Raw genomic sequence first — 17943 nt, 5'->3', positions numbered from 1 at the left:
CTGCAATATAACAAAGAGTGAAAAATTTAAGGGGGTCTGAATACTTTCCGTACCCACTGTATATTGTGCACTATATCGGGCATTTTTTATACCGTTATTGAAGAAGGTGTACCGTCGATAAATATCGATACCGTTTTATCGCCCAGGCCTAGTACGTATCCGTTTAACAGAAAAGCTCTGATTGGTGTCTTGATATCTGGCAACCACAAACATGAACGCTTGTATAATAGAATCTTGTACAGCAGTCTGAAATGTTTTGGCTCCACTTTTTCCAACAAAAATAAAAAGGTTTTGGTAAAGTTTTTGTTCTTTTAATTACATTTTAGTCTAGTCTTTTTTCGTCAACGATATTGCATGTTCATTCAGTCTCAGTTATCGTTTAATGACCTTATTATCATCTTTTCATCGCCTCATTTTCGTCAGGGGAAAAAACCTTGTTGACGAACATTTTTCGTCATAGTTTTTTCGTTAACGAAATTAACACTAGTTGAAATAAAATAGGATTTTTTATTAATTTTTTTATTAATTTCAGTTAACTTTTTTTTATGTAACTGATTTTTAATTTTTTTTATTTTTTTAACTATAAACAACCCTGGTGTAGTGACAGCTGTGAATATCATATTTTGTTGTGACAGGTGCTCATTGCCAGCAATGGCATTGCTGCAGTCAAGTGCATGCGTTCCATCCGTCGCTGGGCTTATGAGATGTTTCGGAATGAACGGGCCATACGTTTTGTCATCATGGTTACCCCGGAGGACCTCAAGGCCAATGCAGGTGTGTTTAAAGTGCTGAGCTTAACTGTTACATCGTAAGAGTTAACAAAATTGCTGGAGGACACCTTTCGCCACTCCTGGCTCCATCATAGTGTAATCCAGGAAAAGCCACGCTGCACTGGCAAATGTATGTAGCAAGGAATGTCTTGGTCATTCTCTTCATTGTTTAAACTATGTCAGTAAGTTTTGTCGGCGCAGGCCTGGCCTAAGTAGCATAGAAAGAGTTCAGTGAGGTGAAAATTATTCGTGAATAGCTCTGTAATCTCAAATGTACTCAATTAATGTTTAGTTAAACATATGTATAACTCTGTCCACAGAGTACATCAAGATGGCAGATCACTATGTACCTGTCCCAGGAGGGACAAACAACAACAACTATGCTAATGTGGAGCTCATTTTGGACATAGCAAAACGAATTCCCGTTCAGGTAAATGCATGTGAGGTTTGATGGCTGCTGTTCAAAGCAAATAAAGTGGCTATTAACTCAGTTAACACTTAAATCAGGTTGCACAATTAATGTGTGAAATTAATATTGTAACTTATTGTGAAATAAAAGTATTATATTTATCAAATATTCTTTTTTTTTTTTTTAGAGCGGAGTTGTATTATTACAATAGTAATATGTTTCTGTCTTATTTTTTTTTTTTAAATCAGAGTTAAAAAAAAAATAGTAATATAAAAGCAACAAAGAATATTTGCATTGTAGGATTCTTTTCTCAAGAAATTACATCTTAATCACGGTTATATATGATGAAATATCAACATAAAACAATAAAAACAATAAATATAATACACGTAATAATAATAATAAAAAAGATAAAATATTTGTTTTCCTGCATGTCATGTGGCCATTAACCGACATCAGAGAGCTATGAACATGTGAATATATTGCTAAATTATTATTGAGATATTGGGGGATAATTCAAGAAAAAGGTTTAGCTGACAAATAATTTTGGGAATCCGTCTTCTGAGGCAAGCATTGGAATTATTGCTCATGATTAGCTAGACCCTTTACTGGCACTCACTTTTGTCTTCTCTGCATTTCTCCTCTTCTCTAACTTGCTTTTGTCTAATGAACCTGGCATTGTATATTACGAATTTTGTTGGCTCTTTGACGAATTGCTGTGTTCCTCTTTTTACACGTTGCTTTGGATAAAACTGTCTGTTAAATGCATAAATGTAAATGTACCTGTCTTTAGGCCGTATGGGCCGGTTGGGGTCATGCTTCTGAGAACCCCAAACTCCCTGAATTGCTGCACAAGAATGGCATCGCCTTCATGGGTGAGACTGAGCCTTACCACACCACATTGATTAAATTATTCACATACTGTGATGGTATTGCTCTTACTTTAGTGGTTGGTATCTTTCATTAGGTCCACCTAGTCAGGCTATGTGGGCTCTTGGAGATAAGATTGCCTCTTCTATTGTGGCCCAGACAGCTGGCATCCCTACGCTACCCTGGAGTGGAACAGGTTAGTTCAACATCTGACTTACTGAACTGTTATCGTTCCTTTCAATGATGTCCGTTTCAAAACGAAGCACTTTTTTTTGGGGTAATGAAGGCTTGTGAATCTTTATTTAACTTCATTTCTGATTCATGTTATATTTAGCCCTCCTGCCTGTGCTTGTACTGCCTCTGTCAGACACAGAATGAGAAGCATAATAAGATCAAAATCAAAATGTGTATATTATGATATATGTCATGTGAGTTTAAATTTGGCAGGTGTTCTAAACCTATCACACCCCCTTTTTGTCCAGCATTTACTACCATCTTGATTGTGGGTTTGGTTTTTGACCATGCTGGTGTGTCTGTACAGGGCTGACTGTAGAATGGACAGAGAATGACCAGAAGAAAGGAATTATTAATGTCCCTACTGAGCTGTACGAGCAGGGCTGTGTACATGACGTGGAGGCTGGACTTAAGGTATACTATACACTTACATCAAGCACAGTGTGACGTTCATACTTTAGTCCAGTCAGTGATAGAGCATGTTTTGATTGACAGGCGGCAGAAGAAATAGGCTACCCTGTGATGGTGAAGGCGTCTGAAGGCGGAGGAGGAAAAGGTATCCGGAAAGTCAATGGTGCAGAAGACTTCCCCAACCTCTTTAGACAGGTCAGAGTTGTTCTTCACCACCACACTACAATTTTACCCACCTGTTAACTTTCCAAAACTAACCACAGTACTTTTCCTTATGTGTTACTCAGGTTCAAACTGAGGTTCCAGGTTCCCCCATCTTTGTCATGCAATTGGCCAAACACGCTCGCCACCTGGAGGTGCAGGTCCTGGCTGATCAGTATGGTAACGCCATCTCTCTGTTTGGCCGTGACTGCTCCGTCCAACGGAGGCATCAGAAGATCATTGAAGAAGCTCCGGCTACTATTGCCACCTCTGATGTGTTTGAGGATATGGAGAAGGTATGACTGACTGTGGTATCACATCAGATTCAGCAGAAGTCCGATGTTAATACTATATTTTCCTAAAAGAATGAATAAAGTATATGCCATCATGAAACTCTGGGTTACTTAAACAGAAAAAAGAAATGTGTAGAAATGAAGAACTGTGCGTCTGTCTGTTTCAGTGTGCAGTGAGGTTGGCGAAGATGGTGGGCTATGTGAGTGCAGGTACAGTGGAGTATCTCTACAGTCAAGACGGCAGCTTTTACTTCCTAGAGCTCAACCCTCGTCTTCAAGTGGAACATCCTTGTACTGAGATGGTGGCTGATGTTAATCTGCCTACGGCCCAACTGCAGGTCTGTATGAGAATTTGCGTTTTAAAGGAATATTCCAGGCCAGGCCAAACCAAAACAAAAGACAAAACACAACAAAACAAAAAACGCAATGCAACGCGTTCGTTCATTCATTCATTCATTCATTTATTCCAGGTTTTACTTTTGCTGTTTTATTTATTTAGTTAGTTATTGCTTTTACTATTTTTCCCTCATCCATCGGGTTGTAAAAATAAAGGAAAGATTCTATCTTTTATACCTTAAAGAATCTGCTTTTATACCTTAATTTTCAAATTTTCAAATTGAAATCCTATGCTACAGTCGCCTTATTGTAAGTACATTACTGTACATTTTTCCTTTGTTTTTACTTTTGTATTTTTTTGTGGTCATCATCAGCAGGCCACAAATGCTGCCAATAGAACAAAAGGTTGCATTTACCTAAAATATTGCTTTAATCAATCGCTAGAATGGCAGTATCTAGTGAACAATACAGTACTGTCTCTGCGGCAGACTCTTTGTCATGTGACCAGTGTCTTTGCTATGTAGGTCACTTGGCTGAGGCCAGTGTGCTATGGGTCCAGTGGGGGTGGGAGAGGGGGGTTAATGCACTTATGTAACACACAAAGATTGCTGCAGATGAATGAGGGGAATTGATGGAGAGAGAAAAGGAGAGACTGACAAAGGGCAACAGGGGGAGAGAAACACAGTGGGGAGGTATTCATCAATTGCATAACCAAGGAAGTGTAGAAATTAGAGGGAAAAGTGCATATTTAATGATTGAAGAAATATGAACTCATGTCTCTTCTTCTACATATTTTATTCATATTAAAGGGCCAGAATATCATAGAGATTGTGGACTGTTTTAAATGTATGCAGATTTTTACCGTGAAATTTGATAGTGCTTTTTATTTATTTTTTTGGTCATTATGTGACACTTTTGTTCTGTCATTCAGATCGCTATGGGCATCCCACTTCACCGCATTAAAGACATCAGGGTGATGTACGGGATGCAGCCATGGGGAGACTCCCCTATTGACTTTGATGGACTCTCCACCACCCCCTCTCCACGAGGACATGTCATTGCAGCTCGAATTACTAGCGAGAACCCAGATGAGGTGTGTGATCCTGACTGATGAACTCTGATGTTGATTTCACATGTGAAGGAAGTGTCTTTGAAGTCTTAAAAACACAGCAACAAGAAATGGCTTGTTTAATTCTAAGGGACAGAAGCTGGAAAAAACCTTGACGAACATTTCTTTTGTCCAACATTTATTATATTAGTAGAATGTAATGTAATATAATATAATATAATATACACTAACATTCAAAGGTTTGGGGTTAGAACTTTTTTTTTTTAAGAAATAAATACTTTTATTTAGTAAGATTGCATTAAATTGTTCAATAAGGAAGTTTACAATGTTACAAAAGACATATACTGTAAGACTTAAATACTGTTCTTTTGAACTTTCTATTCAACAAAGATTCCTAAGAAATGTACCATGGTTTCCTCAAAAATATTAATAAGTAGCACAAATTGATTTTAACATTGATTGTTTTCAAATAATAAGAAATGTTACTTTAGCAACAAATCAGCATATTAGAATGAATTCTGAAAGATAATGTTAGACTGAAGACTGGAGTAAAAGCTAATAAAAATATAGCTTTGGCAGCACAGGAATAGCTTAATACATTCAAAAATGTATTAAAACATTATATATATATATTATATATATATATATATAATATATATATATAATGTTTTAATACATTTTTGAATGTATTAAGCTATTCCTGTGCTGCCAAAGCTATATTTTTATTAGCTTTTACTCCAGTCTTCAGTCTAACATTATCCTTCAGAATTCATTCTAATATGCTGATTTGTTGCTAAAGTAACATTTCTTATTATTTGAAAACAATCAATGTTAAAATCAATTTGTGCTACTTATTAATATTTTTGAGGAAACCATGGTACATTTCTTAGGAATCTTTGTTGAATAGAAAGTTCAAAAGAACAGTATTTAATATTTCACAATATTACTGTTTTTACTATATATTTTTTATCAAATAAATGCAGCCTTGGTGGACAGACGTCTTTCAAAAACATTTAAATATCTTGCTGACCCCAAACTTTTGAATAGTATTGTAAATATTATAAAATATATAACCATGTAAACAACTTTTGCTGATGTATTGTCTGTGTTGGGTATTTTTTGGTGTGTCAGGGGTTTAAGCCCAGCTCAGGAACTGTCCAGGAATTAAATTTCCGCAGTAACAAGAATGTGTGGGGCTACTTCAGCGTGGCGGCTGCTGGAGGTCTGCATGAGTTTGCAGACTCTCAGTTTGGCCATTGCTTCTCCTGGGGAGAGAACCGTGAGGAGGCCATCTCGTGAGTATCTTGTTTTTCAGAAGAGTAGAGCACAGCAGTCGTTACCCAATCATCTTACACCACTACACGGTTATTTCAAATGGAAACGTCTGTAAAATATACAATGTGTACAAATGGTTTACTTGCAGTTGACTCTGCATTTAATCACCAAGGAAAAGATAACAAGAGAAATGTTATTTATTTTGCTGTATGTATCATCTTAGAAACATGGTGGTGGCCCTCAAAGAGCTGTCTATCAGAGGAGACTTCAGGACTACAGTGGAGTATCTCATAAAGCTGCTAGAAACAGAAAGTTTCCAGCACAACAGCATCGACACGGGTTGGCTGGACAGACTCATCTCTGAGAAGATGCAGGTGCATGAAACAACCGTCTTCGTTTCACATCACAACTCTCTTGAATGTGGCTGTTATTGCTTCCAGCCATTTTCAGTCATATATAATCACCTGTGACAGCAGGACACTGTTACATTTCCTCACATCATTGTAAGTGTGTCTGTGTCTGTGTCTGTGTCTGTGTGTGTGTGTGTGTGTGTGTGTGTGTGTGTAGGCCGAGCGTCCTGACACTATGCTGGGAGTAGTGAGTGGAGCTCTGCATGTGGCTGATATCAACCTCAGGAACAGTGTGTCCAACTTCCTGCACTCACTGGAGAGGTAACAAATCATTTTACATAGCATCTTGAGAGCACACTTAATTATTATACTTTTGTTGTTTTGTTTGTATATAGTCCAAATGTATGAGTATTAGGGCTGGGTAATTTCATGATTCTGATTGACAAGCTTTTGATTCTGTTCGGATTTTGATTTGATTCTAATGGAAATTAATTAGTTTGGACATACAGTACATGTCAGTTTTTCTTGAGGAAAACGATCTCTCACCTAACACTGTAAACTATACAGGGAGCCCTATCAGTTGGTACATTACGGTAATATTAAAGGTTAAAATTAACAACAATTCAACTGCAAAGTCAATATTTTTAGATATAATAATCAACACTCAAAAACAGACATTTAAATTGCACATAAGGCAGTTTTATATCAACTTTTTAATTGTATAATTACGTTTATAATTAAGATAAAAGATTATCTAATTAAGATAAGAAAAATAAAGACTGATGAAAATTGAGTAATCAGTTGACAACCCAGCTCTAATGAGTATATATGTAGATGTTATTGCAGTGATAGGAAGTTCTCACCCGTTTTGCTGTGTCTGTAGAGGGCAGGTTTTACCTGCACACACCCTGTTGAACACAGTGGATGTTGAGCTGATCTACGAGGGGACCAAATATGTTCTAAAGGTGACCAGACAGTCTCCTAACTCTTATGTGGTCATCATGAATATCTCTTTGGCAGAGGTGGATGTTCATCGCTTGAGCGATGGGGGTCTGCTGCTCTCGTATGACGGCAGCAGCTACACCACCTATATGAAGGAGGAGGTGGACAGGTAGGATTCTGAGTGTAAATACAGGACGATAAACACAAGAACATTATGAGAGCTGTTCATGTGAGAGTGTTCATGGTGCTCAGAGTGTAGATTTATCATTTAAAGTCTAGAACTACATTTAAATGTTGGACACTTATATGAACTAAAAATGAGAATGCCATCTATAATGCTTTCAATAAATCAATGCAGTCAGTTATTTATACAACATATATTAATGTTGTTGATTGATTCAATAAGAACGAATTAATTGCATAGAATTCTGTAATTAAACCTAACATTAAAATTTGTAATCATACAAATTTTCACACTGAATCTCCAAATTAATGTGGAAACAGCATAAAGACAGTATTTTAAATATTTATTTAATGGCATCTTTTTACTAAATACTATTAATGCAGTCTAGTATCACTGATACCAGATACTGATGCTTCTTTAATTTAATTTGTTATTTAATTTTATTTTATAAAATTAAATTAAGTGAGCATTTAGCTGTGCCTTTTATGTAGTGTGTTTGGTTTTTTTTCAGTTGTCTCTTCAACCGAACAAAATGATGCTGCGTTAATTGCGTTCATTATTTCAAGTATTAATTGCAGAATTAACATGTTATTTTTTTTAAATGAGGAATACAAATACAACTTTTTCCATAATTATTTCATATATTATTACTGATTAATTTAAGAGATGGTCAAAAGTTTATGACAGAAATAGTTGCTTGTAGGAAATCAATCTGAGTATGCATTTTATTTTATTCTTTAGGTATCGCATCATTATTGGTAACAAGACGTGTGTGTTTGAAAAAGAGAATGATCCTTCACTCCTGCGCTCGCCATCTGCTGGGAAACTCATCCAGTATACTGTGGAGGATGGTGGACACATGTTTGCTGGACAGTGTTATGCAGAAATAGAGGTGTGTGAGAGTTATCAATCAGCTTTACCTAATTTCCAGAAGTCAGGGTGCACCAGTCCATTGAAGTCCATTGGGACATAAATATTCCCAGGCTGCTACAAAGAATGTTACTGTAATTTGCCACATTTGTAATGTTGAAAATACAAAAAGTGATTTGTGAGGTAGTTCCTTTACATGTCAATTATACAAGCACTTCCTGTTTAAATAAAAAAGTGGATTGTGATAGTGAGAAGTTTGACTATATGCAAGTGTCTTATAAAGATACTTGTTTGTTTGTCGCATTCTAAACATGATATATGTGTCTTTTAGGTGATGAAGATGGTGATGACCCTCACCGCCTCTGAGTCTGGCTGTATTCACTATGTGAAGAGAGCAGGTGCAGTGCTTGAGCCGGGCTGTGTCATCGGCAAACTGCAGCTGGACGACCCCAGCAGAGTACAGCAGGTACATGCATGTGTTACATGTGGTAAATGTATTATGTGTTAATCACTTTTCTGTTAGGTTCCCTTTCAGAAGTTCTAGAAGGTTTAAGTGGTTTAGTGTTTCCAATGAGTGTGTCTGTTTCAGGCGGAGCTGTTTACAGGAACATTACCCAGTGTTCAGTGCATGGCTCTCAGGGGAGAGAAGCTTCACAGAGTCTTCCACAGCACTCTGGATCACCTAGTGCACATTATGAACGGCTACTGTCTGCCAGAGCCCTTCTTCAGTGCCAAGGTGAGAAACAGATGTAATCAGGACACTCTTCCTCCACATCATAGGACTTCATACCAGTGGTTCACAAACTTTTTAAATCAAAGGCCCCCATTGGCCATGAATATATTCAAAGGTCTAACAATCCTAGCTTTTATACATTTTATAAGTCAATGAATTTGCATGATTTTTCCCCTTGTTTATAATATACTTGATTTAAAAAACAAAATGTTTCAGAGAGACAGAGAGGAGGAGCGCCAAAATAAAACCATGCCGTCTATTCAATATTCCGTTTCAGATGGAAATACGTCACTACACTGAAATAAAGTCGGCAGCAACTTCCGGTTCACGCGGACTTTGAGCTTGGCATACCTAGAAAAATGTAAAGATTTTATTATTCCAATTCAAATAAGAAATATGTATTTATTTATCTTTTTAGCTTATTTGAATACTTATTTTGTCTTATTTTAAATTATTAGGTTATTTTGATTGGAATTTTGCTCTTGGTTGAGAACTACGGCTTTAAAAGGACTATTCATAGTTTTTTGTTGTTTTTTTTGGCCACATTTTTATTCATTACAAATAGTAACAATAATAAAATAATAAATGCACAGAGCTTTGATGATATTGATGGTAGAATAGTAGAATTCATCAAATAAGGTGGAAAAAATGTTGAGAAGTTTTATTCTTCTTTTTCTGCTTCATAATAATAATAATAACCACTATTATTTTCATTATTGGATGACAAAGGAATATGTCATTATTATAACTTTTCTGCAGTTAAAAAAGTCAATTTCGTTAGACATCACATTAAAGTTCTTGGTATGTATGGGCATTAAGATTTGGATGTGTGTGTGTTTTAGCTGAAAGAATGGGTGGAGCGTCTGATGAAGACTCTGAGGGACCCATCTCTGCCCCTGCTGGAGCTTCAGGACATCATGACGAGCGTTTCAGGCCGTATCCCTCCTGCTGTAGAGAAGGCTATCAAGAAAGAAATGGCTCAGTACGCCAGCAACATCACCTCTGTCCTCTGCCAGTTTCCCAGCCAGCAGGTGCTACTTGGGGTCCTTTGAGTTCATGTCTTTCTGAAGCTGCGAGACTGTGACCTTTGTTTATAAATGTTGTCAAATTTTCATGTCAGATTGCCAATATACTGGACAGTCATGCTGCCACGCTGAACAGGAAGTCAGAGAGAGAAGTCTTCTTCATGAACACACAGAGCATTGTACAGCTGGTTCAGAAGTTAGTGAATAATTTAAACAATCTACACATTTACATACCCACAATCAAAGACACAGGTTAACTGGCTCTCGTGTGTGTTGTGTACCCAGGTACCGCAGTGGCATCAGAGGGCATATGAAGGCAGTGGTGATGGACCTCCTCAGGCAGTATTTAAGAGTGGAAGTTCAGTTTCAGCATGGTAAGACTGCTTCTTATATGGCCAGAAATGATGAGATATTACTGGAAACTTAAGATGTTGCCTTATTTTATCATGTGACCACTGGATGGCAGTGTAACACTGATTCATCCCTGGTGTATTAAATCATATAAATACAAAAATATTCAAATATTTAATACATAGAAATAGAAAATAGAAACAAAAGATCCCACATGTGAATATTGAAAATTAATATAAAGATACTGCTACCTATATATTCAGAAAACCTCTCCTTTCTCACTAAAACGTAACTACTTTTTTTTTAAATTATTTTTCTGATAATTGCCAGTGTTGTTATTGTTAATTAAAGCTTAAAGCTATTAAAAATCTTTTTTTGGTGATTGAAATAAAGCTGAAATAAAATAAAATAATTATTTGATAAAAAAAAAACTTAAACTTATAAACCTTAAATGAAAATTAGAAATGTTGCTTTGACAACTAACTGAAATAAATAAGTTTAAGTTGAAATACTAAAATTAAAGCAATATAGAAATGTAAAAAAAAAAAAAAATCCTCCAATAAAATAACTGACTTAAGGTATTTGAATAAAATATACATTTTTATGTAATAATTTTTTTTAATGAATATTTGCCTTTTCTATTCTTTCCATTGTATTAACAGTTTTTATTTTGTATATCGTAGGTGTATTTTGTTTGTATTAATTAATTTTTCTATTCATTTGCGTTTACGTTTGTGTATTATTATCAGGTCACTATGACAAGTGTGTATTTGCACTACGAGAGGAAAACAAAGGGGACATGGCCAATGTGCTCAACTACATATTCTCTCATGCACAAGTCACAAAGAAGAACTCTCTGGTCACCATGTTGATTGTGAGTACACAGTCACACAAAACAGAGAGACTTCAGGAAATGTGGATGTTGGTTGTTGTTGTTTCTTGTAGATTGCACAATGTAATAACAGTCGAGATTTAATCAAAACAAATGTATATTTAGACAGTCATATGATTAAAACATTGGTCTCTTACTTCTCTCTGTAGGATCAGCTGTGTGGACGAGATCCCACTCTGACAGATGAGCTCATGGCAATACTCACAGAACTCACACAGCTCAGCAAGACCACTAATGCCAAGGTGGCACTGCGGGCACGGCAGGTTCTCATTGCCTCGCACCTTCCATCATACGAGCTACGGCACAATCAAGTGGAATCCATCTTCCTGTCTGCCATCGACATGTACGGACATCAGTTCTGCATTGAAAACCTGCAGGTAGGTCTGCTGGATCTACAGTGCCATCTGCTGGACAGCATTTTGTTACTTTATTTACAGTTTACAATTTAATAAAGGACTCCCATTCAGTTAATTAAGAGTAATTTGAATTGGTTACATTAACAGAAATGTTGAAAAGGAATTCGAATGGCAGTGATAGGAAGTAGAATTTTCTAAATTGCAGTTCAAATAATTTTAATAAACTTAAGCTAATTATTTATTCCCTTAAATGTAGAACACATTTTTCTCCAGATGCACTTTTATAAATTAAGTTCAGTACTGTCAAATTATTTAACACAGACGTTAAAACACACTTTACCATATTATTTTTGTAATGTATTATTATAATTATATAAAATGAACAAGCCATGTGAGTACTTTAACAGTTTTCTGTCAGGTGAATAATAAAAATATGATAAATTGATACATTTACGTTAAATATTGTTTTTATTTTATTGTTTGATTCATTCAACTAGTTACACTATCAAATAAATGCAATTCTTTTGAACATTCTATCCATCCTGAAAAGAATTCTGGGGGGAAAAAATATCATGGTTTCCACAAAAAAAAAAAAAAATCAATTTAATTATCGATTTAATTTAATTCAAATTAATCAGCACAACTGTTTTCAGCACTGATAATAATAAAAATACTAATTACTAATAATAAAGGCCACCAAATCAGCATATTAGACCGATTTCTGAAGGATCATGTGACACTGAAGACTGGAGACTGGAGCTTTGCATCACAGGAATAAATAGCATTTTAAAATATATTAAAATAGGAAATTGTAATAGTATGTCATAATATTGTTTCTGTTGTAATTCTGATAAATAAATGCAGCCTTAAGAGACATAAAAAAATTCGAAATCTTATTCCAAACATTTGAACAGTAGTATATTCTTAAAGTTTAATTTGATGCCTCTACTGGAACAAAAATTTACACTCTACATTTAAGTTGTAATATTTTTCTCTAAAACATTGTGTATCGTCAAATTATTAATACCTTTCTTGGTTTTCTCTAGAAACTGATCCTGTCAGAGACATCCATCTTTGACGTGCTGCCAAATTTCTTTTACCACAGTAATCAGGTGGTACGGATGGCTGCTCTAGAGGTAAGACTCTGTCATTTTACATTTATTCATTTGGCAGATGCTTTTATCCAAAGTGACTTATTGAGGAATGCAACAAGCGATTTATCATACAAGGGCAATAAACACGAGAAGTGCCCTTATACAAGGTTTTAGTCATCATTCTAAATAGTAAAAGCTAGGACAGAAAGGGATAAAGGATAATAAGAGTATAGAAAAAGTGAAGGCATAGAATTTTTATTTTTTTATTTTATTAATGAGGAGGCAGTTAGATGCTCACGGAAGAGATGAGTTGTCAGTTGTTTCTTGAAGATTGTGAAGGATTCGGCTGTCCGGATGGAGATTGGTAGGTCATTCCACCAGCGAGGAACAGTGAAAGAAAACGTCCTTGAAAGTCATTTTGTGCCTCTCTGCGATGGGACCATGAGGCGCCACTCATTTACCGACTGCAGGCATCTGGAGGGATGTAGACAGAAAAAGTGAAGGCATAGAATTTTTATTTTTTTATTTTATTAATGAGGAGGCAGTTAGATGCTCACGGAAGAGATGAGTTGTCAGTTGTTTCTTGAAGATTGTGAAGGATTCGGCTGTCCGGATGGAGATTGGTAGGTCATTCCACCAGCGAGGAACAGTGAAAGAAAACGTCCTTGAAAGTCATTTTGTGCCTCTCTGCGATGGGACCATGAGGCGCCACTCATTTGATGCAGGCATCTGGAGGGATGTAGACGAGTAGGAGAGAGCAGAGGTAGGAGGGTGCGGAGACCGTGGCTGTTCTGTAGGCGATCCGCGACTGGAAGCCAGTGCAGAGATAAGAAAATTCGGCTGTCCGGATGGAGATTGGTAGGTCATTCCACCAGCGAGGAACAGTGAAAGAAAACGTCCTTGAAAGTCATTTTGTGCCTCTCTGCGATGGGACCATGAGGCGCCACTCATTTACCGACTGCAGGCATCTGGAGGGATGTAGACGAGTAGGAGAGAGCAGAGGTAGGAGGGTGCGGAGCCCGTGGCTGTTCTGTAGGCAAGTACCAATGTCTTGATCTTGATGCGATCCGCGACTGGAAGCCAGTGCAGAGATAAGAAAGCAGTGTTACACGGGCTTTCTTGTGCTCATTGAAAACAAGACGTGCTGCTGCATTCTGAATCATTTGCAGAGGTCTGATTGCAGATGGTAAAAGTCCAGCCTGAAGAGCATTGCAATAGTCCAGCCTAGAAATGACAAGGGCCTGGATGAGAAGCTGTGTTGCATGCTCTGTTAGGAATAGTCTAATCCAAAGAATTAAGTATTTATTTGTGTCTTTATAAGATGCAGAACATGCTTCTTTCTCTTTACTCAGGTGTATGTTCGTAGAGCTTACATCGCTTATGAACTCAACAGCGTCCAGCACCGTCAGCTGAAGGACAACACCTGCATCGTGGAGTTCCAGTTCATGCTGCCCACATCTCACCCTAACAGGTACCTAAATGTGTAGCGCAACCCTGCTTCCCCTATCTCTCCCACCCCTCACCGGGACTGTGGAGGAGCATGTCAAAACACTATAAACTGGAGCAAATGTTCGTTTGAATTCTCTGCATGAATAAAAGATATTGGTTGGTTGCGACATAAAGTCTCCTCCACTGTACCACAGTCCACTTCCCGTCACACCTTTAAAATGCTCTACCTGTGCACAATCTGTGCCACTGATTTAATGTCTGCTGTGAGCAGAAGGTTTGTATGACGTAGGAGTAGAAAAGCATTATTTAGTGACACAGGGTCTGAATCACAGGGCCAAAAACAGTTCTTCTTTAAGGTGTCTCTCGTCTGTGCTGGCCACATCCGTTTGTTTCAGGTGACGCTGGTTTTTACAATGCAAAGAATGCGCCCAATAGGACATGCTCAGCGATTGTTCTGACTGACTGTCTACCAGCTTGCTCTTTGCGCTCTTCTTTTTTTTTTATTCACTGTTGATTCATGCATGTGAACTGATTCAGTGTAGCCTCTTCTGATGCATGCTGAGCAATTTTGTTTTTGTGCATTTAGTCATATTTTACTTTTTTTTTTTCTTTTTTTTCCCATACTCCCAGCATGTGCTCTTAGAGCTGCTTTGCCTGTGATTTGTTAACTGAGTGGCTTATGCATTGTACTGTGTTAAAGTACATGAAAGAGATTTTAGCTGCATTTACTGCAGTGTTTTGAGAGCTGAATTGTTGCATGTGATGGAGGGGTGATCGTTTGTGAAGTGTGTGGCTTGGTTTAGATTACAAGTGTTGTGGATCTCACGAAACCCTGACCTGTCACAATTTTAAACCCCTAAAATCAAGGTGCGAAATATATATATATATAGGGATGCACTGATGTTAAATCCTGGCAGGATTGCTGTGACCGGTAATTGATAAATGGCCATTAATTACAATTCTGAAATATTTTGTGTGAATAAAAAAGGTCAAATAAAATCATATAAAATAATTAAAATGATTAAGATCAAAGTATTACTTTTTACAGTGTTATTAATTACTGTTTTCAAAAATCAACTTTAGTAAAATCCATTCTCATCTGGTGTATATTGTAACCAATATCAAATGATGCCAATACATAAAATCTCTAATATCGGGTGATAAACAATATGGTACCAATATACACAACCATTCAAAAGTTTAGTGTCAATAAGATTTTTTTTAATACTTTTGAAAGTTGATTTATTACACAAGTAACTTGTCTTATTATCATCAGTGCTGAAAACAGTTGTGATGCTGGTCAAATAAAATCATATAAAATAATTAAAATGATTAAGATCAAAGTATTACTTTTTACAGTGTTATTAATTACTGTTTTCAAAAATCAACTTTAGTAAAATCCATTCTCATCTGGTGTATATTGTAACCAATATCAAATGATGCCAATACATAAAATCTCTAATAGCGGGTGATAAACAATATGGTACCAATATACACAACCATTCAAAAGTTTGGTGTCAATAAGATTTTTTTTAATACTTTTGAAAGTTGATTTATTACACAAGTAACTTGTCTTATTATCATCAATGCTGAAAACAGTTGTGATGCTTATTATTTTGTGAAAACTGATACTTTTTCATCAAGAATCTTTGAATAGAATAGAATAGAATAGATGAATAAAAAATCATAAGAACAGTGTTTATTTTAAATTGATTTTTTATTTTTATTTTTGCAAGAAATTAAAAACGTCTTAACCATCACTTTTTATCAATTTAGGTGTCCTTGCTAAATTAAAAGTATTAAAATCTTACTGACCCTAAACATTTGAACTGTAGAGAATTGTGCACTCTTATTTTTGCATTAAATATGAAGCATCACTTTAGAAGCTTTAATATTTTTTTGCCTTGTCATAATTAATCCCACCTCCCAATTTGTCATTATGTAATATGTTTTTCTTCTGAGCTTATTAGTAATTTATGTTATTTTAAGTGTTGTAGTTTTTCATTACTGCAATACAATAATATTGTTTTAATAATAACATGTAGTACAGTTTTTATTCAAAATTAAGCAGATTTAAAAATGAAAAAATAAATAAATAAGTCTCACAGAGGAAAAAAAAAGTTTTAAAGCTCCTAAAACAGCCAACATTTTCTTTAAACAAAATGTATTATTTCTTCCATTTGATTTTGGGGTGAAATGTGATCAGGATTTGTTTTTGAGAGGTTTTATAACATTTACCCTGAAATGATCGAAGTCAGTCAGTTATGCGTTTATGCACTAACATCATCCAAATAATCACTTGAGACTCATTTGAGACACTTGTATAATTCAATTAAACTTTGTGCAAATGCAACACAATTGTCTTTGGACCACTTTTCATTAGCAGCAGTCTGCTGGTCCAAGTTAATATGCGCATAAATCAAGCGCACAGAAATTAGATTGGATCTGTCAGTTATGTGAAAGTGCCACACACTTCTGATCTCTGACTGACTCCTCCCACTGATGCCTGACACTAACCAATCAGTAATCAATCTTGTTTGATTGCAGAGGGAACATCCCCACTCTAAACAGGTATAGTACACATTCTTTCTTCCCTAAACCAAAATGTAGACTTAGAAATAGAGTAGAAGAGCAGAATGGTCAAACACATACATTTTAAATGGTAGTCAGTGTACAGTGCATACTATGCAGTAGTTATACATATTCTGTTTGATTATTCAAACATAGCCAATGTATAAAATATGTATTTGAAGTCAAATGATCAAAGCTTTTGTGTGTCTCTCAATATTTTGAATCAAACTATTGCAGATACTATGTGTGTAAGTTTGTGTTTTAATGAAAATGGCTCTTCATTGGTGCTTTATTCTGTTGATCTCAGTAAATACAAACTAATTTGCATGGCTTATTGCACCACTCTCAACACAAATGTGTGTGGTTCTGTCTGAAATGATAGTGTGTGTGTGTGTGTGTGTGTGTGTGTGTGTGTGTGTGTGTGCGTGCATGCAAATGAAGATATTCTCCCGTAATATGTTAAGTGAAGTGAAATTGTTTAGACCTCATACTGGGTTTGAATTAACTGCATACTAGTGGCGATTAAATCTGCTGTGTGTATGTTTGTGTGATGTGATTGTCCTCCCAGGAAACTGTCTGCCCCACTACAGGACTACAAACCTCCAGATATCACAGCTAACGCTAGTGACTCTGCTGAGAGTGAGGACAGGTAGAGCAGGACAGACTACAGGGTTTAATCACAGACAGGGTTTAATCGGTCAAGAATAATCTATGCACACCGTTGTTCTATGATATCTGGGTGTGAATATTTTAATTAGTCTTAATGGAAGAGATTGCTGTCGATACTAACATTGAACAGGAGACTTGTCACCTCCTGAAATTTTGACAACATTTCTGGTAGATGTGCTGATTAGGCTTATAATTATGGGTGTTATTAAAGGAATATTCTGGGTTAAATATAACTTAAAATCAACACTTACGGCATGTTACCACAGGAAAGAATTTTGACTTCCTGTCCCTCAGTTTGTAAAATCTGCAAAAATGCATCAATAATAAAGCACTTGGCGTAGAAGTCAGGGCAAAGTGTACAGCACCGTAAAGTAACATTTAAACCATCTAGAACTTCACAGTATTGCAGCAATATCAAACATTTTACACTTCTGCTTTTATACCATCTAGTCTAGGGTTTTTGATGCCATGGACACCCAGTTATAATGATCCCCTTGGCAGGGACACCTTTCCTGGAATATAAAAGCAGCTGTATATTTTCATGAACTGTATCAAAGCCCATTTTATAATGTGTGAAAAATGTGGTGTT

At 36.1% G+C, this 17943-nt stretch overlaps 1 protein-coding gene across 8 annotated transcripts in view; it reads left to right on the top strand.

Moving 5' to 3' along the window:
- Positions 1-17943, top strand: part of LOC107695157 (acetyl-CoA carboxylase) — a 45999-nt gene that overhangs the window by 2267 nt on the left and 25789 nt on the right. For 5 of the 8 annotated variants that reach the window (XM_016494971.1, XM_016494969.1, XM_016494970.1 and 2 more), the window contains exons 2-26: positions 636-774; positions 1091-1200; positions 1973-2054; positions 2147-2245; positions 2591-2697; positions 2779-2889; positions 2982-3191; positions 3356-3526; positions 4456-4617; positions 5725-5888; positions 6092-6242; positions 6436-6539; positions 7102-7329; positions 8086-8236; positions 8546-8680; positions 8804-8950; positions 9790-9978; positions 10068-10168; positions 10258-10346; positions 11073-11197; positions 11365-11592; positions 12618-12707; positions 14018-14136; positions 16662-16685; positions 17254-17334. In XM_016494971.1, the coding sequence (XP_016350457.1) occupies positions 636-774; positions 1091-1200; positions 1973-2054; positions 2147-2245; positions 2591-2697; positions 2779-2889; positions 2982-3191; positions 3356-3526; positions 4456-4617; positions 5725-5888; positions 6092-6242; positions 6436-6539; positions 7102-7329; positions 8086-8236; positions 8546-8680; positions 8804-8950; positions 9790-9978; positions 10068-10168; positions 10258-10346; positions 11073-11197; positions 11365-11592; positions 12618-12707; positions 14018-14136; positions 16662-16685; positions 17254-17334 (3317 nt within the window). The remainder of the gene's footprint in view (positions 1-635; positions 775-1090; positions 1201-1972; positions 2055-2146; positions 2246-2590; positions 2698-2778; positions 2890-2981; positions 3192-3355; positions 3527-4455; positions 4618-5724; positions 5889-6091; positions 6243-6435; positions 6540-7101; positions 7330-8085; positions 8237-8545; positions 8681-8803; positions 8951-9789; positions 9979-10067; positions 10169-10257; positions 10347-11072; positions 11198-11364; positions 11593-12617; positions 12708-14017; positions 14137-16661; positions 16686-17253; positions 17335-17943) is intronic. The other 3 variants (XM_016494973.1, XM_016494972.1, XM_016494974.1) reach the window with 2 other exon arrangements.

This window comes from Sinocyclocheilus anshuiensis, unplaced genomic scaffold (assembly GCF_001515605.1).
Source record: "Sinocyclocheilus anshuiensis isolate Anshui unplaced genomic scaffold, SAMN03320099.WGS_v1.1 scaffold586, whole genome shotgun sequence".
Classification (NCBI taxonomy): domain Eukaryota; kingdom Metazoa; phylum Chordata; class Actinopteri; order Cypriniformes; family Cyprinidae; genus Sinocyclocheilus; species Sinocyclocheilus anshuiensis.
The sequence above is the reverse complement of the archived record's forward strand: the minus strand, read 5'-3'. Positions and strand labels throughout refer to the sequence as shown.